Source organism: Ixodes scapularis, unplaced genomic scaffold (genome assembly GCF_016920785.2).
Source record: "Ixodes scapularis isolate PalLabHiFi unplaced genomic scaffold, ASM1692078v2 PGA_scaffold4__175_contigs__length_147842914, whole genome shotgun sequence".
NCBI lineage: Eukaryota > Metazoa > Arthropoda > Arachnida > Ixodida > Ixodidae > Ixodes > Ixodes scapularis.
The window spans coordinates 104,918,420-104,946,130 of record NW_024609879.1 but is presented as its reverse complement, the minus strand read 5'-3'; the positions used below and the strand labels follow the sequence as shown (position 1 = coordinate 104,946,130).

Here is a 27,711-nt window from a genome sequence, read left to right as displayed (position 1 = left end):
TGTTGACGACATTAAACAGTCGTTTCGTGAAGTGAAGAAGGACCTGTTATTTTTATCCAATTCCCCCTAAAATCAGCGGAGATATTCGCGTGACGGCCCTCCATGAGGGTTCTTCGTGACGGTTCTCTCATGGAATATAGTTGATAAAACAGATTCTCTGTTAAGAGGGGCGAAGGAACCACCCACCTCCCGTGTCCGGGCAGTGGAAGTTTGGGTCCAGTCCCCTGGAACAGAGCTTGGTGACTTTCTCCACGTTCGAGTTGCTGACGTGGTCTAACATCCGCCGCAGGTTGGCCCGGGTGTGCAGCTGCTTGATCTGTTTCTCCTCCACGTTGATCATCTTGTACACTCGGCGCTTGTAGCGTAACTGCGCCACGAGAGAGGAGCGGCCATTTATACAGGCACCCCGAACAACCCCTAGCACAGCCCGAGGCTGAGCCCAACACCCTCTCAAAATTCTCTACACAACGCCATTACAATGAAATACAATTAATAACCTTGTTTTCGCATCAAATTGATAATGATGAGGTGGGGAAAGAAGTTGCAAAATAACTCGACGGGTTCCGGTCCCCTACAGTGGCACAAAAACAACTCAAGAAACAAAAAAAAAACAACCTCGGTTGGGCACTTTACATAAACATTCAAGCGAAATACAAGAAATGCAACTGAAAGAAAACACGTGGTTCAGCACAACATACAATTCATTCAAATACAGCTAAACAATTTACGAATAACTTTCTTTGATGGTTAATGGTTAGAGAAGACTGGATGCTTAGATTACAATTGGTAAGACTGTTGAGTAAACACGGGAAGGCATATTCTAACATATATATTTTCTTTTGTAATTCGTTCTGTGAGTGACCGTCTCCCAAAGTTCGGCGCGACGGGTGAGGTAGGCTTTAACGTTCCTCGTCAGGAATGCAGGATAACTAAAAAATAGAGTTTCTATTTTCCTGGACTGACTTTGATACTAGCGCTCAATTAATAACCGCCTAAATTTTATAATGTACGCAAACCTATCATGTACATGATCCTCCCCCCACTCCTCCCCCCCGAGACAAGAGCCTTCCCAGAAATTTGTAATAATCTGGGAAAGGGGGGGGGGGGGGGGGGGGCGGTGGGACATAGACAATCCTGGATAAACCCTTAAAGAGCAGGTGGACATATGTTAAAACTTAAAAGATACAGAGAGAAAGGGTTCTAGACCCGACATATGTGTTCTGTTTTTAATTTCACGTATTCTGAACTCCGTCTCTGACTCTTGTCTAGCGACAACAAAAAGTGAACCAAAAGGCACGTACCTCCAAGTAGGCTACTGCGTCTGTGAGCGGGTAGTCGGCAATCGGCCGCTCTTCGTCCAGAAATTTGCCAGCTTTTCCGTTCACAGGCGGGCAGTAGAGACCGTAGTTGAAGCCTTCTTTCAATTCCTGCGGAATGTGCGAGGAAAAAGAAAAAAAGTCAGATATCAAATCCGGAATTACGAAAACAGGGGAATTGACAAGCCACTTGAATAAACTAAAACTCCGAACTAACGCCCACCACTTAAATTGTTTCTTTCTTTTTTTTTTTCCGTTGCTCTGTGTGAGAGTTTATTCGGAATTTTAAAATATATACGTTTAGTGATACCTGATTTGAATGCATTGATGCACCAATTTAAATCTCTTCACCACATGCCGTAAGATCTCGAATGAACGCCCACCCCGGGTGAAGAAATTTGAATTAGTAAATTGGTGCATTAAAATCAACTATCACCAGACACATTTTATATGTTTTGTGATTGCTCATCTGAATGCCACCAATGTACCAATTCCCACCTCTTCGCCGTGAATGGGCGTTCATTCGTGATTTTGAAGTACATAGGATTGGTGATGTTCGAATTCACCAATGGACCAGTCCCAGCAGTGAACTAGTAACTCAAATTCCAAGTCACAATTCAATTTGGTAAAACATATAAAATAGCGCAACAGAAAGACAAGGACAAGAAGTATACAGGACAGGCGCTAAGTAGGGTACGTTGTTGGGCTAGTTGGTTCATCTTAGTATACATATAAAATAGCGCTATTTTATATGTTTTACTAAGATGAACCAACTAGCACAACAACGTACCTTACTGAACAATTCAATTTCTTTTCTTTCTTTCCTTTGTTTTTTTTTTTTTTTTTTTTGCTAAGGTATTGAAGTTTTACATTTGGTTTGAGAGGCTGAAAGGTTCTACTGGCAACACTGAAAACGTGATGTCAGACGTTATAATGTGGGCAAAAACGGGGCATTACAGCTTGTTCCCGCGGGGTTACAAAAAGCTTGATGGTGTGAAATGAATGCCGGTTAAGCTCGTGACAGCCAAAATGAAAAATAAAATAAAATCATGCGCAAATTGCTGTTTTTAGACTGCCTGCTGGACTCATAAGTTACACAAGCAACGTCACTATATTGGATGGCGCGGGCAAATTTTGAATGTTGGTTATGGCACCACATTCATTTCCCGTTTTCTCAATAGCTATTTTGAATTTAGAAATGATAAATAGCAAGCCAGAAAGAGCAAAGCCCGGTTATTCCGAAAATGGGTTGAGTCTAGGCAGCCCAAAAAACGAAAATAGCCAAGGCGTCCTGGTTCACCAGCCATTCCAAGTTCGGCTGACGGATCTTCCCCTTGCTGAAGTATATAACAAGCAAAGGCAAAAAAAAAAAAAAAAAAAAAAACACTCGTTTTAAAGTGACTTACTTTAGGCAGTGATGAGATGATGTGCTGCTTGATGTCCCATATCAACTCCTCGCGTTGTACGTGAAAACATTTCTGTAAAAAGAATAGAACCGAATGGGCATATAACAACCAAACAATTGAGACATTAATATAATTACGTGAGAAATGAATGATAAAAATAGAGTGTTGAGAAACTCAGCTATTCACGTGAAAACACACATGTCGCACTCAAAAGAGATTGGCACTATATTTGTTACTGGCAATCTAGAGCTGCAGGTACCAGTCAATCTAATCATGTGCTAAGCTAAACATTAATGTACCAGGTTATTCAAAATTTGATGGACACAAAAGGAACTCCACGGAAAAACGCAGTATGCGTTACTGCGATGATGTAAACAAGCGGCTCTTCAAAATTCCTGAAGCGAGCTTTTTTATTATTATCAAAGTAGAAAAAGCAAAAACACCCGTTCGGAAATGGTGCCAATTTCTTATCTACCGCCATCTCCGCTCGGGTGCTCTAATTCACGGGCTCACGTCTTATCTTTTATCTATATCCCCCTCCCCATCCAAAGAGGCGGTTGTGATTCCGTTCGTCAGGTGGCAGCTCGTGAATTTAATTAAACGACTATCGAAATCACTCAGGGTTTAAGATACGTAAGTTTTGTAGCTTCCTCTGTTTGTTTTATCACACTGGCGAAATCAAGGCACGCTTTGTTAAGAGAGACTGATTAACCGATTTCCGATGGCACCCGGCAAGCGTCTGATCGAAACCGTGCCTGTGGCCTGCATAATGAAGATTCATTATTCAGAATTAAGTCTCCCCTTAATTATTCTGAACGCCGCAAGGGGACGCCTTGGCTATGACCGATATCGATCTGTCGGGGATCTGATGTGGTTGCACCCAGAATCATTTCATTAGCGCTCTTTGAGCCACATATCCTTGGGCCTCTGCATCCGCCCAGGGTGCGGAGTCAGCACCGAGCAGGTGTTTGTTACTAGGAAGGAGATCCAACCGCCACCCCCTAGCGGCGAAGTTGAGAACTAAACCCGTGGAGAAAACAACGATATTAATTATTTATTCATTTTTCCGACGCAACGCTCGGTTGACTCGTGTTCAATCAGTAAAACAGAAAAGTGAACATGCGTTCCAGCTGAACGCGGTGTCTCGATCGACGCAGATGATGAAACGAATCCAGTCCACAAGCCAATTGTGTTGGGTTAACAACACGAAGGCATTTAGGAAACACAATGTGCCGCGGAAAACAAGATGGGCAAAGCGTTCCTACACGGTTCGACCTCCCCGCTGATACATCCCTTTTTTTATGCAGTATAGCGAAGGCTACAAGCGAGAGCACCTTGCTCGAGGACAGACCTCGAAGGCACTAATTCTCGCTCAGCGATACTTAATAATAATAATGCTGCGTGTATGTTTATACAGCTGCAAGTTAGCTCTCAATGAGCGTCTGGTGTCTCAGCTGTAGGTGAGAAATTTTGCCAGTACAGCACAACAGCTAGCCCCTGGTCTTTAACGTGCTGTAGTGATACACGACCGCACTCCGGTGCGATGCTCATCCAGATCGAAACAGGCAGGGGTGGGGTTGAACCCAGGGTTTTGCAGCGCTCCAAGCTGGTTTACAGTGCACACCAGCTAGGGGTGGGGTCGAACCCAGGGTTCTGCAGCGCTCCAAGCTGGTTTGCAGTGCACACCAGCTCGGAGCTCCACGTGCTCCGAGCTGATGTGCACTAGCCCACTCGGGCACCGATCACCCATCGCTCAGCAGGATCAAGGGGGGATCGGTAGCTCAGCAGGAACAACTGTAAACATTGTGACTTCGGACTTCTTTTGGCGACGTGCACGACCAAAAGCGCATCACCGTGGCGACATTCGAGATTGGACAAGCGTTCACTATGACGTCTTTCTTTGGATTGATTTTTCTTTCATCGCCGGAAGTAAAAATCTGTCAAAAATTGTCCTGCAATTGTGTTGCTACGTGAAACGCTCTTGGTTTAGCGCTAATGGTGCTAAACCACTAGCGCTAAACCAAGTTTATTCGCGACTCCAGCAAAAAAAAACGCCACCAAGCGGGAAAACCGGGAACCCGCCGGTCCAGGTCGCTCCGCGCCCCTCCGCGTCTCCGGTGGCTTTCGCGGACACGTGTTGTCGGCGCGGTGGCGGACAATGTATATTGACTAATTGGTCCAAAAATTTCTTAAGTTTGCCTGAGAGTTCATTAGTGTGGTGAAGCCTCGGTAGATTGTTTCCTTCCATCACGTGTCTGAAAGCCCGTTCGAAGCACACGGTCGCGTGCTTTCAATTTCTTGGATGGGGGGGGGGGGGGGGGGGGGGGGGGGGGGAATCACGGAAAAACGTTTTGATTTCTTGTTTGTCTCGAACCACATTGAAAGTGACGACTAGTTGGTAACTGATGAGTGGTTTCTTTATAAGGATGTAGAACAGTGGACTGAGGACGACAGACGAGGCATTTCACTGGAGGGAACACCAATGTTGCAGTCAAGTGAATGAGAAGGTTCGATAGCTGCTTTTTTTTTTAGTTTGGTTGTATTCGGTTAGCTTCACGTTTGAGCCACCCACGCCGGTCGGTGCGTTGGCTATTCATCTTGGCTGTTTTTCGCTGAAAAAGCCTCTGGACCACACTGAAAGAGTTTGGCTGATTTCGCAATTACTTGATTCAGGAAAACCTGCTCGCTGCAAATGATGAATGAGGGAAATTATATGTTTTCAAAAGGTGGGGGACGAGTCTCCGAACGTTCGAAGCTGTCGCGTCATTTTGATCTATCGCGCCTCCAATATTTATATTATACCACCATCAAAGCCAGCATTCCTCAGGTTGACCGGCCACAAAAAAATACTAATTTTCTCCGTTCAGGATTCGAAGCAAAATTCAATGCAGAGAGGTTCTGCGTGAATCTCCAATGAAGACTCTGTTCAGTTTGTCTCCGTGCTGCCGGCTAGAACCATTTGGCTGCTAAGTTTAAGTAGCCTCTCTGTCTGTCAAATATACTTTTGTTCAGCAGTTCGCCTAATAGGTAGTGAACTAAGCTCATATTTCAACCCGAAGAGTATACTAATATCGTTTTAGTGGCACATAGTACATAATATAATGCATAACCCGCTCGTCAAAATGACTTCTCAATTGCTACTAAAACCTGAATTGAAATACGAGTATCAGCTACTTAGTGGGGCGCCAGCTGGTTAACATGCTCTTGGCTCAAGAAGCGCTTGCTTAATTTTCGTAATTTTTCTGCAGCCTGTGTTGTTGACCGAGCAGACGACTGGAGCTGTTTCTTAAACGCGGATACGCACAAAAGCTGAAAATTACTCTCGGTGGAACAATTCTGTAGTCATCGCCGTTTTCCTTAGATGATCAAAACTGATTAGTATATTATCGTCTCTCCGGAGCCCATAGTTTCGGTTTTGAACGAAATCTCCGAAACGAAAGTTTGATATGAAAAGAACAAAAAAACACTGGGAAAACAAAACTATGCTTTGCAAGTTTATGTGCACCGGCTACACTTAACCGTCTCAGTTCAAATACATATAAAATTGGGCATTAAGCATACAGGCCCGTTCACACTCTTGCGACCGAGTACGACTGAGAGAGACGAGATCTCTTACAACTTCTTAAATGTTTCTAGAATGAGGGAACACACTGACATTGTGGCGCCATCTATGCGGTGACCCTAGAACTGCATTTCACAAAAGCGAAAGTTTTGCGGGATTTCCGAGGTCAAATGTGCGTAATACCCATAGAAAGGCTCGTTTATAACATTGACAAAAGTTTTTTGAGCCAAAAAAGAAAGGATATTGCGCGAGAAATAAAAAAAAATATGCCGGACCGCCGAGTTTACACTGCTTCCCAATAGATGTCGGCAGTGTGTTCTCTGGTTTAAGAAGTTTTAAGGAACCCAGGTTTAAGAGGTCGCAAGCAGTCGCAAGAGTGTGAACGGGCCTTAAGAAAATCGGTTAAATTGAACGCGCCACCTGTTCAGGCGGCCCGGCCGAGCCAACGCGACCTGGACTCAGCCGCCATGTTTGCTTGGTGGTGGCGCCCCCTACAGGTCGCTGGAGTCGCGATATTCGTGGAGTTAGTGATGAGTTAGTGTTAGTTAGAATTAGAGCTAGTTAGATTTATAGTTAGTGTTAGCTAGAGTTAATGGAGTTAGTGGTGCTAACTCCACTTTTTAAGTGTCAATTCGCCCGCTAAATGTAGCGGAGAAACTGAATTCGTGTTGAGGTCACGTGACTTCAATATTCACTCTAAATCTATCGGGGAAACTGACTTTTCGTATAAGTCACGTTACTTGAAGCCATGTGACGTCATTTTCCCCGCTAAATTTAGCGGGGAAATTCGCGGTTACGCTTTTTTAGGCTACACCTCATCTAAAAACCTAGCCTATGATCGTTTCAGGTTAGAAAGAGGTCAGACTTTGGGGGAGTTGGTTTAATAATGCGATGATCCCAATCTCCTCATCGTGCTTTTTACACATGCCATCCAAGTTGTACTTCGCAACTGGTGATAAGTAGCCAGGATTACAACTCGTGACGTCACCGCGAGGGCAATCCTGCTCGCGACGTAACGAACGAAAATGCTAAGAGGGCGCCACCGAAACATCTCGGCCGTTTTACTGTAGGGTGACCTGCAGCCAAGGAGGTTAGAAGTACTAGGAGGGGGCACGTTGCAATATTGGTGAAGCCTAGTCATAAAAAGTTTAAATGATTTTGTGCCCAGCGTGACCGCAGATCTTTCTGGCGATTGGTGCGCGTGACATGTCACGTGTGAGATGGATGGTTGATTGTAGAAGGACTCCTCGCAGGCTTGCGCGCGCTCCGTCCGGTAGGTTTTATCAGATCGAAGTCTAGACTGTGGTGTATTCTAGTACCCCATAGCAAGACGAAGGCGAGCTACGGTCACGTGATGTGGTCACGTTGGCAAGGTAATGAGGAGAGTAAGGAGGAAAATGAGAAAGAGGCGAGGCGTCAAGGGAGCATGGCTTGCGGAGGCTACGCGGCCGACGTCATGCCCTCTCCTACCCTTCTATTCTCCATGCCTGCAGCGGACGCTACGCCCATGTCACCCCAGCCCCAGCGCTGTAAACCTATCACGTGATCACGTAAACCCAAGTGCCGCTGCGCCCCTCCCGAACGTCACGTGAAACTCACACAGCATTGAATTGTCTTCGAGGGACCCTGCGCCATCTACCAGGCGGAATGTGAACGACCCAAAAGAACTCTCCGACACAGATTCGACGGCGGACCGAAAGATGGCAGTAGGGACACCGCGTTGGTTCGTAATGCATGGCTTCACGCGGGTTGGAGACGACTCCGACTTCGCAAAGGCTGGGCGCTGGGGTACGGTGAAAGCCCAGATTAGGAATAGGTGCGCACATGTTTTCTTTTTCGCTCATAGCAATCTCGAATAGAGTAATGAGTAAGCGCACGTGACATAGAAAAGGGGGAATTACGGGAAGAAGGTGTTAACTAGCCGAATTTCCGAGTATGCCAACGTACGTAGGTGTGACTTATTCCTATCGCTTATCGGCAGAAATATTTCATTATACCTCGCCCAATCAAATAAATAGCGAGTGAAACAAACTATATATTTAAGCGTTATAAAAAAAAGCAAACAACAGTGAAAAAATGGCTAGATTTTTCAAAAAAGTAATAAAAAATAATGCCCTGGGTCTGAGCTGAAAAACAGTGCATTTGTGGTCTTTTTGAAGGCATTCACATTTCGTCTCATGTCGTGATAGTGTTTTGGTCATTCGAAATTTCCAGAATATAGTCGCATACATCCGAATAGAGGTAGAGCGCACCCGCGCAGCTTTAATGGGCGCTAAAGGTGCGCCAGCGCCAGGGCGCCCTAACACACTAAAACTATATTTACACCTCTAAAGCCGCGTTCACGTGCTGCTTATACATCATACAAAAGGCAGTCTGAAGACACTGTCTGACGTATCCTTCATCATTGTATGATGGCCACATTTTTCGTACAAAAAACTGCCTGCATATATGTTAAAAGCAGAGCTGTGTACGAATCAAACCTTCTTCGAAGATGCTGCAGGTGTGTCCGCGGAGAGTTTCTCATACATCTCTGCAGAGAACTCCGCGGGTCTTTTGTATGATGCATTATCAGTGGGACGGCGGCTTAAGGGTTTCAGAGGTGCTCCGGACTTGCACCTCTGAAAGAATTGTTGTCGCGATTAAATCAAAACAATTCGAATTCAGCGCTTTGACTGCCTCGAGCCATCTTTTGTGCAGTATACTGCTCGCTCACAAGCAGCGATTCTAGCCAGTAACATGCCAAGCAGTGTCTTGTACTCTTTATTTTGCTTTGTGGTACCAGGCCCACTTGGGGTACGGGTCATCGAAGCATATGATCCGCTCTAGAAATTCGGGTCGCAATTGCGTCCCCCAACCATCAACTCATTATCGCTAAAAATACCCAGCAATCATTGGATTTGCCCGTCATTCAAAGTTGCGGCTTATTCCCGTAATAAAGCGGTGCCACAAAGCGCGCGATTAAAAGTAATGCAATTACTCCTCACCCCGCCTCTTACACGAGTTATAACACAAGTGTGAGTCGGGTCAACGCCCTGCAACTCCAAAAAATAATAAGTTCCCCCCAAGGTGCCGCGCCCAGAGTGCGCTGAAGCATGCCCCTTCCCCCATCGCGACCACTTTTCAAAAAGGGATGTCCCAAAATTCCGGTTCCTCCGCTGCCCTGCCCTCTTCTCCGCTCCGCTCCGCCGAAAAACAAAGAAACTCAGCCACAACAGACCACTTGGCTCTAAAAGTGATGTATAGAAAGGCACGAAACGTTCCAACCCCTCCAGGGTGTGGCGCCAGTGTATACTGGGGATACTTTAGACGAAACAGCCCAAGAGAGCGCCCGATGGTTTTCCGAAGGAAGCCGTGTAATCCGCTGATCGCCGAGTTGACACTGCAGCGGAAACTAAGCGGTCTCCGGACCAAACTCCTGCCTTTCCGCTTTCTGCGCGTAGAAATGGCCGGGAGGCGGAGCGTGGTCACATGACCCAAAAGGTAGTCGTCTAACTCGTACAACGATGGACACGTAGCTTCCACCACACTGTCAGTTGAGGGGTGAACGAAGCGTAGCTACACTGCGTTCCCCCCAAAGTTGATAGTACGGTGGAAGCTACACGCCCGCTGGACCAGTTATACGTCTGTCCTTCCCCAAGTCATCGCGCTCCCGCCCATGCCCACACCCAGAAAGCCGGGTCAGGTGATAAAAGGGAGGCCGTTGATTGGTCAGCATACGGCGTAGCTTCCACCGCACTGTAAGCTTAGGGATGAAGGGAGTGTATAGCTAATGGCGTCTGGACACGCAGACGCGAGTTCTGTTCGACGGGCGCGGGTCAAAGCAGGCGACGATTATAGCGTGACCCGATGGTCCCAGACAGGTGACGTCACAGCACGGGCACGACGATGTCGCGCGTCAATAAAAAAATAAAAGAAAAAATCCGTATTGCGTGAGTGAGAGGCGACGAGGTGCGGTCATGTTCCGACAGCTCCAGTTTACGGAAGCGTCCTCCACTGCGAGCGCAAGCGCGCGCGCAGTGTCACTCACTTAGGGTCACTCCGAAACCGAAATTCGGTCGCATTTTTGTTTCCATCGCGAAGAGTGATTGGGTGGGTGAAGGACCCCCGTTTGCCTTTTTCTGTCTTCCAAGCAAGCACTAATAGACCCTTTTTCAAAAAATGCGCGCCGTCTAGTAGCTGCTTCGAAAATAATCCGACCCCGACATTGCTTGGGCACGCACCCTAACCATTTGTTGGACAAGCTAAAGTCACTGGATCAGTGAAAGTAGCGCCATTGCCTTCCTACATGCTAGCCGAACACGCACAAACACCAACATATAGATGACAAAACCTCTCAAAGTGATTGGCTCATCGCTGTTGGTTGCCATGGTGACCGCCAATTCGGACCTTTTCGAAGCTTCGAAGAGGTCGTTAAAACCAATCGCACCAAGATCGCTATAGAGCATCATCGTACTGAAAGCGTTCTTTAGCCAATATGAGCGGTTTTGGCACTGTGCATTCAATAAACATATCAATCATGCTGATTTCCTCATATCTCTTACAATGATGTTACTCTTGTTGCGCGTTTCAAGACAGTAAAATTATTTTTCAATGCCCCCAGGAACCGAAGTAACGTTAGTGTTTGGAGGTATTGAAAAATAATTTTACAGCCTTGAAACACGGAAGAAGAGCAACATAATTGTAAGACGTCTGGGCAAATCAGCAAGTATTTCATGGATGGGTTTCGACCCTCGAACACCCCACCCCCTTGACTCCGCCACTGACCTCAGGGCAGCTAGCATTGCGGTCTACCCATTACCCTTCCACCAGGGACATTCAAAGCTCGACGGTATGACGTAACCTCCTACACCAGAAGCAGACGAACTTGCGCTCCGTATAGGCCGCGCTGCATTGATGCACGAGTGATGACGTTTGTGAGGGAAAGGCCCTTTCTCCTAGGAGTCATTTGGGGCGGAAAATGGGCGTACCTGTAGCACGAGCTCCGGCACGAAGATCTGCAGCGGAACCAGCTGGTCGTCCCTGGTCACGGTGTCATCGACTGAGTCCATGGCGACCGCCTTCATGACCACGCCAGGGCTGCTTCGGGTGGTGTCGCGCCTGCTGAGGCTACGCCGGAACCTGCAGAAAGACGGGAAGACAACTTCGTCAGCTCTTTCTTAAGCAAAGAGCAAACGAACACTCTCCTGTCTCCCTCGCATTTCCTACCTCGTCATTTTGCGCTTTAATATCTCAACATGCAGTACAACCAATTAACTAGACCGTCAGATGATCTTAATGAAGGAGCAGAGAAGCGCGTGCGGCAAAGCTGACCTCCTATATTATACGTCATGCTGTGAACCGAATCGGATTTGGAAACCGCGGGTGAGACGGCGAGTTCTCATATGACATCCTTATTTTACTGACGTTAGACGGGAAAGTTCGACTTTTGTACACATCCCGTAAAAGTAGCGCGAATGCCTATAAAGCGATTACGATAATCGTGTCTTTTAGAAGTTGTAACCTTCAAATTCAAATCTAAACTTTACAATCCACGTGCACTCTGCAGGGTCTTTCGGGTGAAAAGCTGTCATAGAACAGCCTGACGAGGTCTCGGAGCCTGTTACGCGGGCCGCAGCAAGAGAAAAAAACATCTGACATTGTATAAACTAGACTATTTGATGTTTAAAAAAAACTGCATAAGATATTATAAGGATCCAGCTCAAGCACACGCTTATCTTTCAGAAGTTATACGTTATCACAGTACAAAAACTAAACAAATGCGAGAAAACATTCGGCAAACTAAACAAAAGACGAACGAAGGTCAACGCACAAAAAACAATAAACACGTCGCTATTATTCGAAAAGTCATATGTTTAGAATTGACAGAATGTTTTAACGGAAAAGCTGCAAATAATACTTTGCACAATACCAAAAAAAAGAACGTCATTTATCAAGACGACGAGTCTCAATAATGCTTTCATTATTAATTAATTCCGAAGTGCGGTACAAAAAAAAAATGACGGAGATGAAAGTCGAAAGGAATAAAGTAGACGGTACTCATAACTGTTATCTAAGCGAGTTATTTTGTATTTACGGAACAAGAAGCCCTGCACGGTAATTATATGAAACACCAGCCACATCAAGCGAAATAAATTTTTTTTTTAGCAAAAACCTTACATTTAGCTTTGCTTTGTAGCTGTAAAAACAAAAGAAGTCTCTTCTACACTGTATATAATTCGTGTGCATGACTTAAAGCAGGGGTCAGCAACCGGCGGCACGCGGGCAGGAGCCAGCCAAGGAGGCATTATATATAACACACCTCCCCCACCCCCCTCCCCCTCTTTTCGCAAACAGTCACGCACACAATCTCTAGAACAAAAAATAAAGCACATTTGGTTGCAAACCTGGCAGATTGGACGTATTGACTCTGAACAAGTTCAAAAAATTCACCAGATTCCCAAACAGACAATAAGCTGAAGCATGCATTTGCAGCAAACGCATGAAAAACGCATTTGCAGCGAGCTGCTGGCCTCCCTGAATTGGAGTTTTGAAATCTACGCAACCTCGCAGCACCTTCATCAAAGTGTTCGCTTCTAAGGACATACTTTTCCACGTTGAAGATTGTGAAGTCAGATGTGGAATTACCCGAGACTGCGGTGACGACAGAAAAACGGCAGGAAGAAGGATGAACATAGATAGGAACATAGACAGGATCAAGAGGAAGAGGGACTTCTTCCCTTCTTTCTGTTGTCTTCCTGTCGCCACCGCAGTCTCGGGTAGTTCTACAATTATGAATTTACACCAGCTCACTTGCGGCGTCACGTTTTGTTCAAATGTGGGTCTTGCGAATGACAAACAAGCACCCCAAAATGTTTTACGACTCCCAGTTAAAAGTTGTAACGTAAACGTTCGCATATTGGCAAGCGATACTGAACACCCAAAATCTTACTCAGGAAAGGGGAGGGCGCGGGGGGAGAGGGAAGGAGGGGGGGGGGGGGGGTCGAACAATCTTACGCACGTGCGTGTGCCTACATCATAAGATCCTCTTTGCATACCTTATAGAATATGCGACAGTTTTTTTAATCTATTACTTCTATAAGTTAATCCTCGCCCCCCCCCCCCCCCCCCCCCCCCGGCCCATCCATCTCCGTTTCTACGCCCGGCCCCCTCCGTCTCTGCTCTACGGCGATTCGGCCCGCCGCAGAAAAAAGGTAGCCAACCAACCCGAAAACCTCAAAATGGCGCGTGATTTCGAACTAGAGGACTTCGCTTCTTTGCCTCGTACCTCACCAGTGACAATATTTAGGTCGAAACATTATAATAATGATGATGAGGCATAATGGTTTAATGGCGCAAAAGCGACAGAAAACCATGCCACGCAAACCTGCCACACATAACCCTAGAAAGCTATTTCTCGTGCAAAAAAAAAAAAAAAAAAAATGCGGTCGTCACTGTACAGGTACACCCCCCAACGAAGCGTATTCCGACACGTCCATTCCAAATATGTCTCTACAAAGGCCATTCAGCGACGCCACGCTCGGAGCCTCGAAAAACATCCGATCGTGTTATCGACCGCGCCAGCGCACGTCTACCGCGACCCGAGTCGGCGGCCACGGCGCGGACGAGTGAAGCGGGACATCCTTCTCGGTGTTCGGATTCTCCCTCCTCCGTCCTGACCAGGGGTTCGGTAGCTCACCGCCACCGGCCGCCACGGGCTTATCGACCGTCTAAATGTGCCTCGATTTCAGAGTGGCTTCCCGATTCCCCGATTGCGGTCACGTGGTTTACGGGCCGCCTTTGCAATACAAGGAGCGAGGGGGTGGCCCGAAGGGTCGTTGTGTATACAAGCGAGTCATCATCTGCTCACACTAGATGTGCGCGCATGCGCAGAAACGAGATTCGTGTCAAGTGAAGCGTCTGCGCGTGCGCCGTGGCAACAGTAGCGCCACCGCAGCGGAGTGACGTCACGACCGCGTGTTGGTGTGCATTCCGCACCGCAGTCAAATCAAGCGGTACCAAAAGTGCATCGTCATTGCCTTTCTGCGTTAGTTATCATCAGCTAAATTAATCACGCAGAGTCAATGCGCCGCGGACTTCCGCTTTATTTATTCATTTATTTATTGTGCGCGTGATTAGTCAAAAGACTGTTCAAACACTTGCGTTTGACTATACGACCAACTAAGACAAGACCGGTTTTTAAAGGCAAGCTGAAGCATTTTTCAAGGAATCTGAGTTAGAAGCGGACTTCTGATAGCCTTTTGTCCCGCGAAGAAGTAGTAAACGTAAACCGCAATCATTGTTAAAAAAAATCGCGCAGCGATTGGCACCTGGCATGCGGCGATGCTCTCTGCCGCCTGTAGTTTGTCCAGAGCGTCGTGACGTCATCGACAACGTCTCCGAGCCGGCTTAGTGGCGAGCAGAAAATCATCTGACCCCGCTGACGACGTCTAGCTCTTTGGCTATTAACGCGATAGCGTTAAGGAGCTCGTGTCGCAGAAAATCCGGCGTCGGTGGCGTGACAAGAAAACCCGACGTCGGTGGCGTGCCCCAAAAATCTTGATTGGTCGATAGGGTCATGACGTCAGAGCCACATGACCTCGCGCGGGAATTTCACGCAACGCCCACGTGAAACGTGACGTCACGCGTGGAATGGAAGTGATTAAGAAACATGACACGTAATACGAATGAATGGTCGTCGCACGTCTCAAATATTTTCACCCTACAAAGTAATTCATTTGCCTTTAAAAAAATGAAGAATTCTAGGCGGGATTCGAACCCACGACCCTTCTGTTCCGCCACTGACTATAGGCCACGCAAGGCACGCCTGCGCGGCTCAGGAACGCGCGGAGAAGTTTGTAGGTTTATATGTTTCGCTATCGCGTTCCACTTTTAAAGGTGAAGCTTAAGGGGTATCCACACGAAGGAGAACTTCGCGGACGGATGTCGTGAGGTCAGCAACCCGGGAAACTCCGTCCTCGACTCCGCCACGAGCACCTGCGGAGCTTTGGTGCTAAAGGGGTATTCACACGAGGGAGAAATCCCGGGGATTTCTCCCCGGCACGCGCGCATCACGAGACAAAAACGCGAGGCTTTTGCTCATCGCAAAGCCTGACGTTTTCGTCGTGGGATGCGCGTGCCGGGCAGAAGTCCCCGGGATTTTTTCCTCGTGTGGATACCCCTTTAACAGTACGAAGCCTCCTCGCGTCTGCCACGGAGGAGAACGGCGCCGCGAGGCGTCAAAAACGGATGACGTATGTCTCACGTGATGCGCGCTCCGCGGAGGAAAGGGGCAAATTTCTCCTTCGTGTAGATACCCCATTAAACGCCATCCAAGGTGTTCTTTTTTTGTTTGTTTTTTTCCCCCGTTCTCGCGCTTCGTCGGCGCGCCGCAACGGGCGGGTCTACGCCTAAATTTTAATTGACAAATACCACGCCCCTACTAATAAGATCGAAATAAAACTTGAGACACATAATCTTTAAGCTGCCTCACAACTTTCACTCTTTGTTAGGATTCAAGAACCTCTTCAGTGTCCCTTTAAGCCTCTTGTGACGGCTTGTACGACCGGCCGCATTGCTGCACAGACGGTCGTAAGCCAAGATAAAAAGGCCTAAAAACCGGTAGTCGGCAGGGCGTAGTCAAACGCAAATGTGCGAAAGGCTTTTAGCCGGTCATAGCTAACCGAGAGAGACAATTAACGATCGCCGCGACGATACGCTTTTGGTACTGCTTGATTGACCCCATCGGATCGAGGTGTCGGCTGCGGTTGGGCTCGAAGTGATATAGACCATTTTCAGAAGTCCATCGAGCGACATCGTTCGGTCACCATTGGTTGCTCACAAAGCGCGTGACTGACTCCGAGTCCTCGCCGAACGGTGACGTCACCGCTCGTTATCAATACGAGCTGAGCCGAGTTCACGCCGAATGCGGACGTCACTCTCGTGTCCAATGCATGCTCAGAGTATGTGAGCAAGCAATGTCGGATAGTCGTTTCGTTAGCATGAACTTTGAAAAGGGTGTCGCCGTGTTGCCCACGGTCCTCCTTGTCACGTGACGATGCATGCATGAGCCACGAGCATCTGCGCGGGAGGACGTGGGCTGTCGAATTGCAAGCGCTCTCCTCCGCGGTTTGGGTTGCTCCATCTCCGGACTCTAGGCTCTCTATACGACGTCTAAACGAACGGAGTGCTTTGTACGCACGCGCCAGCGGTTCCGTATTGAATCACCCCATTCCCAGTCGTGCCCCGGGACTGAGGGGTCTGATGTCCACATCAGAGGTCGGTGCGGATTCGCGCAAACGATTTGCGCAAAGGCAATCTTCAAAAAGCTTGCAATTTTTTTTTTTTTTTTTTTTTACGCAGGTTGTGTTTAGGGTTAGGTTTTATAACGAAATTCTCTAAGAAGTGTAACAAAAAAATTTAACGCAAACGTGACATAAAAGTGCATCAAACCCTAAAAAACAATCCACCTGACTTTTTCTTTTGAAAAAAAAAAAAAAAAGTATATCTATATATATACAGGGTGTTTTTTTTTTTTTTTTTAAGCTTAACAGGTTTGTTTAAAAAACGCTGTGAAAGTTACACTTATACCGCTTGTGGAGGTGAGTTATGCGGCCAGGGGGACATATTATAGGGGGCTAATCGTAACGATCAGTCGGCTAATTAATTAAGATTCGTTAATTAACTTTTTAATTAATTAAAATAGACATATGGTTCCAATCAGAAACTTGCTCAGCGTCATCGAAAACCACTAAATCAGTCATTTTCAGAAAGACTTTGAGCGCGTGAGAAGCATAGTAGTGCACTAAAGTTACCACTCGTGGAGCAGGTACAAAGCTAGCGGTTGCGATAAGGCCACCGCGCGATTTTTCCGTCTCTTATCTAGCCCCAGCCTTGTACCTGCTCCACGAGCGGTAACTTTAGTGCACTACTACGCTTCTCACGCGCCCAAAGTCTTTCTGAAAATGACTGATTTAGTGGTTTTCGATGACGCCGAGCAAGTTTCTAATTGGAACCATATGTCTATTTTCATTAATTAAAACTTTAAGTATATATATATATATATATATATATATCGTCATATTATTCCTTTGCTCTATTGTTCCTTTTCACTCGGGTATACGAAAAATAGTGTGACCAATTTTTTAATATGTGATACGAGTAGTCATGTTCAACATGTTCAATTAGTAGAGTTTGAGTTGGAAGTTAATTCGAAGCGAATAGTAGTTTTGGCCGAATTTTTTCGAATCGAATATCGGCTAGTTTTTTCCAGCCGCCTTTTACTACAGTGCATAATGGTTAAACCAAAAATTCAACTGAATTTGCAAAAGTCGTTCCTAACCTTCCACTTGTCCACTTCTAAGCTCGGTTAATTTTAATTAATATAACTATTTATGGAGTCTGGTATGTAAACCACAAATTTGTGGCAGCTATCTTAATCGAGACGCTTATATAAATCTGATTGCTGAATAAATATATTCTTTCTTCATTTTTAGATTTTATACAAGAAAGGAAAAACGAGCACGAATGACGAACGCTGGTTGTCAAACATCGCTGCAAAACAAACTATTGCACAATCTCGCCCAGTTAGCCCCGTTGAGTGCGCTTCTCGCCGAGCACAGGTACACCGCGGGAAGCACTACCCGCGAAGCCCGCGAGCATTGCGGGTATTCCTTACCTGCAGTGCTCAGGTGCTCCGTGAGAAGCGCACTCAACGGCCGGGGTGCTTACACGCCGTGATCACCACTTAGAGAAATACGAATATCGCAATGCATCTCAAAGCGATATATCGAATAGCGTATTATTCGAAAATTCTATCATTCGCACAACGCTAGGTAAGAGCATAAAGGCCAAAGTGATTTTATGAAAGAACTGGGTTTGTCTCGAGGTATTGCGGCTAATGTCTCCACTGTAAAGAAAAATATCGGAATATTTTGGCCACCGCAGCAATACTGCCCAAGTCAGTAGTGATTAAGGTAATGCACACAGGCCTACAACGCCCATCCAGACTGGCAAGGGAGAGAGAAATTATGAGTCCATGAATGTCAGGAGTCTTATATGGTACACCTTTTGTCCTGCCAAATTCACTTTAGAATTATCGCGTTCTCCAAGAAGGTACGAAAGCTTCGTTTTGACAACTTACAGTTTAGCTGTCTCTCAAGAAGAAGAAAAAAAAGTAGCCTTTTATTACACCTTCTAGACTCACACAAAGCCTCTTTCCCGTGTTTTTAAAAAAAGATTAAATAAAAATTGCAAGGTAACGTGACACGTGCGCGCATGACTCAAACAAAAATTGATTAGTCTGCTCGTAAAGTCCACCCTCCCTTACAAACACATTAATCAGTATCGCTAATTGAAGACATCCGCGTCATTTCCGTCGCCCTAATTGTGATAAACGGATCGCACCCCGACGTAGCGTCTTCTCCGCATTTCGCAGTTTCCTTATTTTGATTCTCTTACGGTCCCAGTGTTTAAACGACTCGTAGCAGGGCTAATGAATCGCACATTTCCATTGCACCGATATATTTTTTTACTTTCTTCTCAATACAGATGAGATTGGGGATGGCCCAGCATAACACTCTGGTAGGGATTTCAATACCTCGGAGACTTATCATTCTGCTACAAGGGAACGCAAACTTAATTAAAACGTATTGAAACGAACAAAAACAAGTTAAATGCGTACAATATTTCCACGCGTTTTTTTATGAAAAGTTTCACGTGTGTGTGTGCATGTGTATGCATGTGTGTGCGTGTGTGTAGGTGTGTGTGTGCATGTGTGTGCGTGCGTGTGTGTGTAGGTGTGTATGTGTGTGTGTGTTTTCCAATCGCAAACATATGGTCCCTTTTTGGCTACTCATCGTATTCCTCCACTTGAACTCGGTCGTTGTACGAGCAAGGTGTTCAAGCGTGCAGGGTGGATAGTTCACGAGTACGGCGACCGCTACCATCGCGATGTCACTGCGCGTGTCGGCTGATTCACTTCATCTGTGAGTACTGTACTTTGACAATCTTTCTGAGTGCCCGTATTTCCACTTAATTTGCGTAGAACGGTGTCTGCGATAAAAAGTCAAGATCACAAAGCAAAATTAAGCTTTCATTCGTTTTGCTGTCCTCATTTCCGCAGAAGGGCTTCTGATTACCCTTTTTTTTTTTATTCAAATTATGACGTGTTGAACACTCTTTTTCTTAACGACTGGGAACTGTAGACTTTACTTTATAAAAAGCGATTTGAACCGGCTCGCACTTGGTGGAATCAATGACCGAACCGTTATATCGAATTCATCACTAAGGAAAAAGAACAGAGAGCGGGTTGGTGAAAATACAAGAATCAAAGAAAGAATAAAAATATATCGGGCAAACGGGCCGGTGCCTAAATGACCGCCGGAGGGAGCACTTCCGAGAGGTCGCCGATCCCACCGAGGAAACGGTGCACCCGATTACAGCACATTGCCGCACATGCGGAGGATGTGAGCCAAGGTTAAAAATGAAAGCCGTTTACAACTCCCTGTAACGCCGAATTCGAGCGCAGCTCTTGAGGAGGAGGGGGAAGGGTACTGAGAGGGTCAGTTGACCTTGGAAGGGGGGGTCACGTGACCTCGGGGGATCACGTGACCTTGGGGGGTCACGTGACGATGACGTCATCAGTGATGAGACGATGACAATGCGGATGCCGATGAGGTCATCGGCATCCGCATCGTCATCATCACTGATGACGTCATCAGTGACGTCACCGATGACGCCATCGACATCCGCATCGTCACCGGCATCATCACTGATGACGTCATCGTCACGTGACCCCCCAGGTCACGTGACCCCCCCCCCCCCCCCCTTCTAGGTCCTTCCGAAAGAACCCGAGGTCCTCCCGAGGTCCTCCCGAAGGAACCCGAGGTCCTTCCGAGGTCCTCCCGAAAAAAACCCGAGGTCCTCCCGAAGGAACCCGAGGTCCTGCCGAGGTCCTCCCGAAGGAACCCGAGGTCCTCCCGAGGTCCTCCCGAAGGAACCCGAGGTCCTTCGGGAGGACCTCGGGTTCCTTCGGGAAAATTTACCCATAATTCACCGCGCGGTTACGCCGACGGCGACGGCGACGCCGACGCCGCTCAAGCCGGAAACGGGCGCCTAAGAGCTGCGCTCTAAAACACGTAGGAACAAGAACAGACAGCACAGCTCTTTCTGGGGAACCGTTTTTGCACATCCGCTACGGTACGATGGGCACTCCGGTACGCACCGCACATGTCCGAGTGTTCTGCGGTAGCACACGCGCCGTTCATACCGGAGTGTTCATCGTACCGTATCGGATGTGCAGAAATGGTTTTCTAAAACACTCTCCTGACCCGGAACCGAATCAAAACAACACGCGAAGCTACTGAACCCGAACCCGAATCGATCCGGAATAATAACCGGTCCAACTACCTGTTTGGAATGCGGCAATACGAAGCCCCAGTTTAAAGCCGTCCCAACTGCTCTAGCACGGACGTAACATCCCCAAGTCGTTTTTCCTCTTTTTTTTTTTTACTTTCAGTGTGTTTGAGTGTGTGTGTGTGTGTTTTTTACCTGCACCTCGTGTAACGAAACGCGATTGAGGGTAATAAATTGCGCCCCAGCACTTTCCCTTTCGCCAAAACTGGAGCGCATCAAGAAAGCCACCGCGGCCGCCTACCGTCCTCCGATGAGTGGCAGTCCCTGAGGTCGATTACGACCAAAGAACGCCGTGAACACATCGCGCGCGTCTTGATTGCGCGGACGCCTAAGAAGTAATTAAGGACGCTGCCAGGCAACAGCCCTCCCTCATCCCCCCGGCCAATGCCACTCAGAAGAAAAGGCTTGCGCCTTATCCCCCCAAACGTCATCATTTGTGGATCCACGTAGCGCCGCCTAGCTCCCGTCAGCGTCGCCGCAAACGCGTCTCGCAGCGTCTCACAAGGAGTGCGACGCTAGCAAGCGGCAACGCCAAGACGCACGCGCCTGCCGCTTTTGCGGCGTCTCAACGTTTGCCGCTTCGGGCGCGCGGGTCGGGGATCCACCAACAATGACGTCACGAGTAAGCCTTTCCTTCTTTTAGGAGGTATTATCCTCGCCTGCCCCCAGGGGTCGGGAAAGGGGGGGGGGGGGGGGGGGGGGGATTTGCCTTGACATGTCTCCATGTCCATGCTGCGCCCCAGAATCTAGGAGAGAGAAAAAAAAAAGACACGATACATGCGTTCGACGAACGACAATAAGAACAGCGAGACCACGCCCCCTCAGATTTCACGGACAACCGACGAAAATTGATTTGTGGAAACAACGTCGGCTCGCTGCCGGGCTTTTGTGCGGTGGTAAGCGAGATACGCGTAATCGAATTAGTAGGAGTCGATTACATTTCTTAGTAATGTGTGTGTGTTTTTTAATTGCTTTGTTCGTTTGTTTTATGTCACACACATATACAGACCCTATTTTATTTTCATAAAAGAGGGTCTGTATATGTGTAAGACGTGTGTGTGTGTGCGCGTGCGTACGTGTGCGTGCGTGCGAGCGCGCGCGTGTGTGTGTGTGCGCGTGCGCGCGCATGTGTGCGCGTATGTGTGTGTGTGTGTGCGCGCGCGTGTTGATTTGGTGAAGTTACTAAGCCAGTTTTAATGGCAGTAGGCATCCGCATCCGTTTTCATTCACAATGATTGGGTTTGAAAAATCCTAACTTTGCCAAACATTTAGTCCATCATGTACATGTTAGAACAAATGAAAACAACTTCCGGCAACAGCGAAAAATCTAGAGAAAACCAAATTCTGCGATCAACGATGAAGACTTTACTTATGAAATCGCAACCACCGAAAGCGGCATACGGTATTTTTTTTTTACATAATGATGCAATTCTCTTTGTTGACCAATAATCAATGATTACAATAAAAAATTTATCTTAAGTACGGCGACACAATGTGTGCAGTGGATGGACGCTTATATTTTATAAAAGTATACATTATGATGAGTCTACGTTATTATGAGTTATACAGTTTCAATAAAGCTTAGCAGTCCTCTACTGCTATCGCTGTTATAGCCCCCCAAGCGACTGGACACTCACTTCACGATAGTGACCACTGAAAGTTAAATTTCTTAGCTTGTCCGTTCGTCCAAATGTTCGTCTTTCCACTCAAATATATTTAAAAATCGCGTTTTTCTTTTTTTAGTTTTGAGCATTAGATTTGTCGTAGTAAGCTGAGGATTTACATAAATAGCAGTCTGCATAATAGTTCCAGAATTTGCATTAGAGTACAAATTTTAAGGGATTTAATGTAAGCTGGCTTTTACGTATCCGAGCTTTGCAAAAACTCCTTCCATACGAGACACAAAAAGAGGCAAAACATACACAAAGGCCGATACATTCTTCTGTTGAAGGTCGGCAAACCCGCCTTTGTTTCCAGTGTTATCGCCTTTCGTTCACACATGTCTTAGGCAATAGTTGCGTGCTTGGCTTGTGTATCAGGTAGTAAATGCATTTGATTTGGACACGTGAAGGGATTATCAAATTGCTCTTCTCTTCTAATAAATAATGGTAAAGTAAAGCTGTAGTGGATTTTGCAAGACAAGCGATTGCCTCCAATTTTATTCACTATTGCTGCAATTTCTTTTTTTTTTTTTTTTTTTTTTTTTTTTGCCAAGAGGCAGGATTGAGACACTTTAAGCTTTGGAAAATTTATCGAGTCAAGACTGACTGCGCCACTCCAGAACACCGAGAAATATGGGCACGAATATGTGCAATGCAAATTGCAGAAGCTGCCACGCCACAGCTTGCGATGCATTCCTTTCCCTATAAGCCGCTTAGTACCAGAACGCCTTGGACGTTGAACTCCTCGATAGCCTGGAACCAGAAAACAACAGAAGCCGAAGAGCTACGACTTCCAGATCGCCATCCTGGCATCCCCCACGGCCAGGCACACAAACGTGCCGACTCCGTGATGATACCGAAAACAAAGAGAAATTAAGAAATAAAAAATGTACAAAAACACGGTAAAACGCTATACCAGAAGCCAGCCAATGTTCAACACAGATGGTCGCCGCATCTCCTGCCTCGGGACGACGGAAAACGTGCAGGCGCTCTACAAGACAAACAAAATGAAAGAAGTCTCGGAACTAGAAGGCTTCTGCGAAACAGAATCCGAAACAAAACCACCCCTCCTCCATCCTTCCCAACCCCCCTTACCACTGGCGTGCTCTACGCAAACTCGACAATGGAACTAAGGCACTTCACCACAAAACACCGAAACCAGTTGCAAAACCCAAAAGAGCACAGCTAATAAACAAATTTACAAAAAGACATCGAGAAGAAGAACCAGAAGCAGACGAACTCGAAACCCAAACTGGACATATGCGGGTGCCGTCGTCTGCTTCCGTTTATTTATTTTGTTTTTTTACCCCCTCCCCAAGCACGAACACACGAGAGCGAAAAACGAAACCAAAATACAATCGGCGTAGCAGTGCTCGAAACGTCCGCAGTACGCCCGCAGTGGCGCTGTCGTCGCCAGGGGCAACGACCAAGGAATTCTGCCCTAGCCGCGGCAAAAATCGATCCCAGTGAAAGCGGCGCTGTCTTATTCTTCTTTTATTTCCTTTCTCATTTATTTATTTGTTCGTCCCGAGGGCTTTGTTCTACATTCACTCGCTCTACATTCTTTGGTCTCTGCAGCAGCAGAAGTCCTCTTTGCCCGCCTACTTTCATGCGTTCCGTGTTCGTCGTCCTGTCACCGTTCCCGTCGTCCCCAACACTACTTTCTTCTTTTTTTTTTTCCCCATTTTTTATTGCACTGATTCACATTAACAACGCGAGAAAAGGGGATTCTACTTGGGTTGTCGCTGAGCAGTAAACATGTACGCGTTAATTTATAAATAAAGTAACTAAATACCGTCACTGGTTTCTCACTCAAAAAGAAACTTCTAAGCACGTCACTCGTTATTGTGATTCAAAAGGAACGCGCTACCGCAGCTTCAACGTAACGCGGTATTTTCTCGTTACTCCGAACGTGTCGTTTTTATCAAGCAGTAGCCGCTGCCAATATTTGACGTCGTCAATAATTCCCTGCATTCTTAACGCGTTCATTCAGGGATAACTGTGGCTATACGACATAGATTGTGCCATAGCCTACTATATATATATATATATATAATAGTGACAAAGCCTGGCAGATCACCACGCGATGAGGCAGCCGAAATGGAAAAGGTGGAGCGGCAGACAACGGATGAGAGGAGAGCCACGTGACTGGCGCCCCGCTATGGCGAGACGCTGAAACACATTTCTCCCGAGCGAAGAAGTGTGCTTCGGGTCCTCGCCGCTGCAAAAGCTGTGCGCTGACGTCCAGGTTCCTCGAGAAATGGCTCTTTGATGACCTGTGCTACCAGATCCTCGCGCTCCAAATCTGGGACCGGGCACTCTATGGCTCCGTCGTCGAACTGCCAGGCTTTGTGAGTATAAAGGTGGCTACGCTTGTGCACATTGTTTTTTAATGGTCTATCTTGCGTTTTCCCGTCGTGCTAATGACAGGCGCGAGCTGGGGTAAAAACTATAGATAAAGCACTCGTGTTCTACGCGTTGCCTTCCGTAAATAACTACATACCGTTACCCGTTCTTTATCAAAAGTACAGAAAAATACATCACTCGTTTCTTCTCTTAAAAAAGGTAACCATGTCACTACTTGGGTAACTAGGTACTAGTAACGCGCTACTGGTAACGCATTACGTACAAGTCTGCTATGCAGGCACAGCAGTAGGGGATATCGCAAGTCTGCAGAAGTTCGTGTTCAACCAGGTTCGTCTTTTAACGCAAAGTTCGCCAATTTTGCGACGAAAGTTCGACGACTAATATGTGAATGCGCCAAAACTGAAAAACCATCTGACGCCGCCTGGCGGAGGAACGGCGCGATATATATAAATCGGAAAAACTTTACGTGTTATCTTTCTAATATTGTGTAAAAGCTATAGTTTGTTGCAGGTTAAGAAAAGCGGGCCAACCCCTCCCACAAAGCTGTCTGCACGCCGTGATTGGCGGTGTCCTCCTCTCCACTCTCCTCCTCTCTAACGTTCGCTCTGCTGAAGTGGAGAGGGTGGAGGTTATTGTGGGAGGAACGTGTCCTGGTTTTCTTGACATGTAACAGACTATATAATATTTACTCTTTCAAAGTTAAAACAAACGACTGCACAAATTAACTCCATTCCTTCCCGAAATTTCACATTTTTGTTTTGTGTTGAAGTCGCGCACTGGGGTGTACCTAGGGTGTTGCACGGGGTACGGGAGAGGGGGGGGGGGGCGGGGGGGGGGGGGGGGAGAAGGCCACGTGCCGTGGGCGCCACATGAAGGGGGGGGGGGGGGTGGCGCCGGGCCGCTGAGTTGAGTGTTGAAAGAGAAGCAACTGAGAGCCAGGTGACTGATTACGTTGTATACCAATTCACGCCGTAGACCAATTCGCTTTAGCAAAATCAATAATAGTTTTGTCGTAGCTTTTATACAGTGCCATGATGTATTAATTCCTGTTATATATGTGTCCCGCGAATATAGTCGAAGGTGGCAAAATAAATGTCCGGAAACCTAAAGAACACTTTTCTGCTTATGCTATGACAATAACTTAATCTAAACGTCCTCGAGATTTATCAAACCGTTAACATGCCCACTCTGTTCTTCACTTCTGTGTAGTTCACAGTTATTTGGAACTAATTAAGTTTTTAAACAGTTATTTGGAACTAATTACGTTTTTAAAAGTCTTATTTCTTTTTGTTTTGCCATAAAATGCGCCAGGTAAGGATTACGACGGGGTTTGGCAGTAGCTCATCTTGTTTTGGCATATTTCTTACGGGTGTGTTCAGTGCAATGCGTGCAATAGAACGAATATGCTGCGCCAAGCCAGTTCACTTCCGTGAAAACGCGAGATTTTACATTAAATCACCGTCATCATCATTATCATCATCATTAGGGGAGCGAAAAAACTACTTGTCATGGGCGCCATGACCCCTAGGTACACCACTGGCGGGCAACATTGTTAAAAGAAATGTAACTTCAGGAAACCTACCAGACGAAGAACTCGGCTAGTCTTGGCTGTGCACTCGGCGGGCCCAGCCGATTCAGCTTTTGGCAGGCCCTTACCGAAACTTCCAGCGAGCGGCCACCCCTTTACAAAGGGGTCGCCATTAAACCCAATCCAATCCAATCCTTTGACAAACTTTTCCGAACATAATGTTCGGCAGAAAGTTCGCGACAACGCTACACAGCAGGGCAGTTATTCGCCTGTTGTCCAAACTCCAAGAAGTGTTAGCATTCGTTTTAAGAGCCAAACTCTCGCATGCAAAGCACGTGCTCATTTCCAAGTACGCGAGCAGTCTACGGTCTCGCAGCTTCCCGATAACGTTGTGGGAGCAGCTTACGTCTGTAAATTCCAACACTGTCCACGGCGAAGGACGACTTGCCGTCGGATTAACTCAAACTCAGTCGCATTGTGTTTCCGCCGCTATGCGGCGCCAATGTCGACTTCCATCCTCCGCGCAGCCTCAGTTTCGCATCTGCACACTTCCCACGGTTCGCTGGCAGCAGCGAAGCTTACACAAACGGTGACCTACGCTTATCATGCGCTCCCACTAACGCGGCTTTTATTCTTATTATTGTTGGGATCATTATGAGAAAGGCGCAATAAGTGAGTAACTAACAAATGAAGGAACACAGATGCATTGTCACAGCAATCGTCGTCTTTGTGCGCTTTCTCTCAACCGGAATCGCGCAGAAAAAAAAAAAAAAAAAGAAACGACATATAACGCGACGGTCTATGAGCGAGACTATGGTGATTCGAATCCCACTGAGACGCTTTGTAAACCTTCTTTGATACCAATATATATTACTAAATATGAATAATTATGACCAATCATGGTTCTGCCGTTGATAGCGAACGCGCAAAGACGACATGCACCATGACGATGCTTATTTTTTCGCTGCTTGATTGGCCTCGTAGTAGTGTTGGCACTGGGCAGCGGTCGGAAGTTAATGTGAACTGAATTATGGCAGCACCCCGTCATTTTTTACACACACACACAAACAGACGAAAAACCCACACATATCCAGAATGAATATACCAAAGTATATTGCCGCGAGCGCAGCTGGCTAAGTAGGCAGCGCGCTCGTGGCCTAACGGTTTTCGCGCGTGCCTTCCACGCAGAAAATCAGGGTTCGATTCCTGGCCGCGGGTACGCATTTTTGTTGACTCTAATGTAATGTTCTGGTAAATTTCGAGAACCGTGTTGCTGATTCGAGATTCGAATGTTCTACACGCCGAACCTTCCACGCTGATTGTTCCTGAAGACCACGCATGTACAAAAGGGGCTCCCTCCGCTTGGCCAGCCGGAATCAGTCTCGCCCCAGCGCTCGATCCTGCGGTTTCGCCGACATCGACGCTCTGCTGTTTTCTTTTGTTCCAGTTTTGTTTTGTTTGTTTCGGGCACAAGTTCGCC

The 27,711-nt window shown here is 46.8% G+C and overlaps 1 protein-coding gene across 3 annotated transcripts in view; it reads right to left on the bottom strand.

Moving 5' to 3' along the window:
• The window catches only part of LOC8053527 (SH3 and multiple ankyrin repeat domains protein 3), a 148,154-nt gene that overhangs the window by 26,232 nt on the left and 94,211 nt on the right, over window positions 1–27,711 (bottom strand). For all 3 annotated transcript variants that reach the window (XM_029983360.4, XM_029983358.4, XM_029983361.4), the window contains exons 2-5: window positions 11,252–11,402; window positions 2,723–2,794; window positions 1,302–1,427; window positions 187–367 (exon numbers count right to left, since the gene is read on the bottom strand). In XM_029983360.4, the coding sequence (XP_029839220.3) occupies window positions 187–367; window positions 1,302–1,427; window positions 2,723–2,794; window positions 11,252–11,347 (475 nt within the window). In that variant the 5' untranslated portion in view covers window positions 11,348–11,402. The remainder of the gene's footprint in view (window positions 1–186; window positions 368–1,301; window positions 1,428–2,722; window positions 2,795–11,251; window positions 11,403–27,711) is intronic.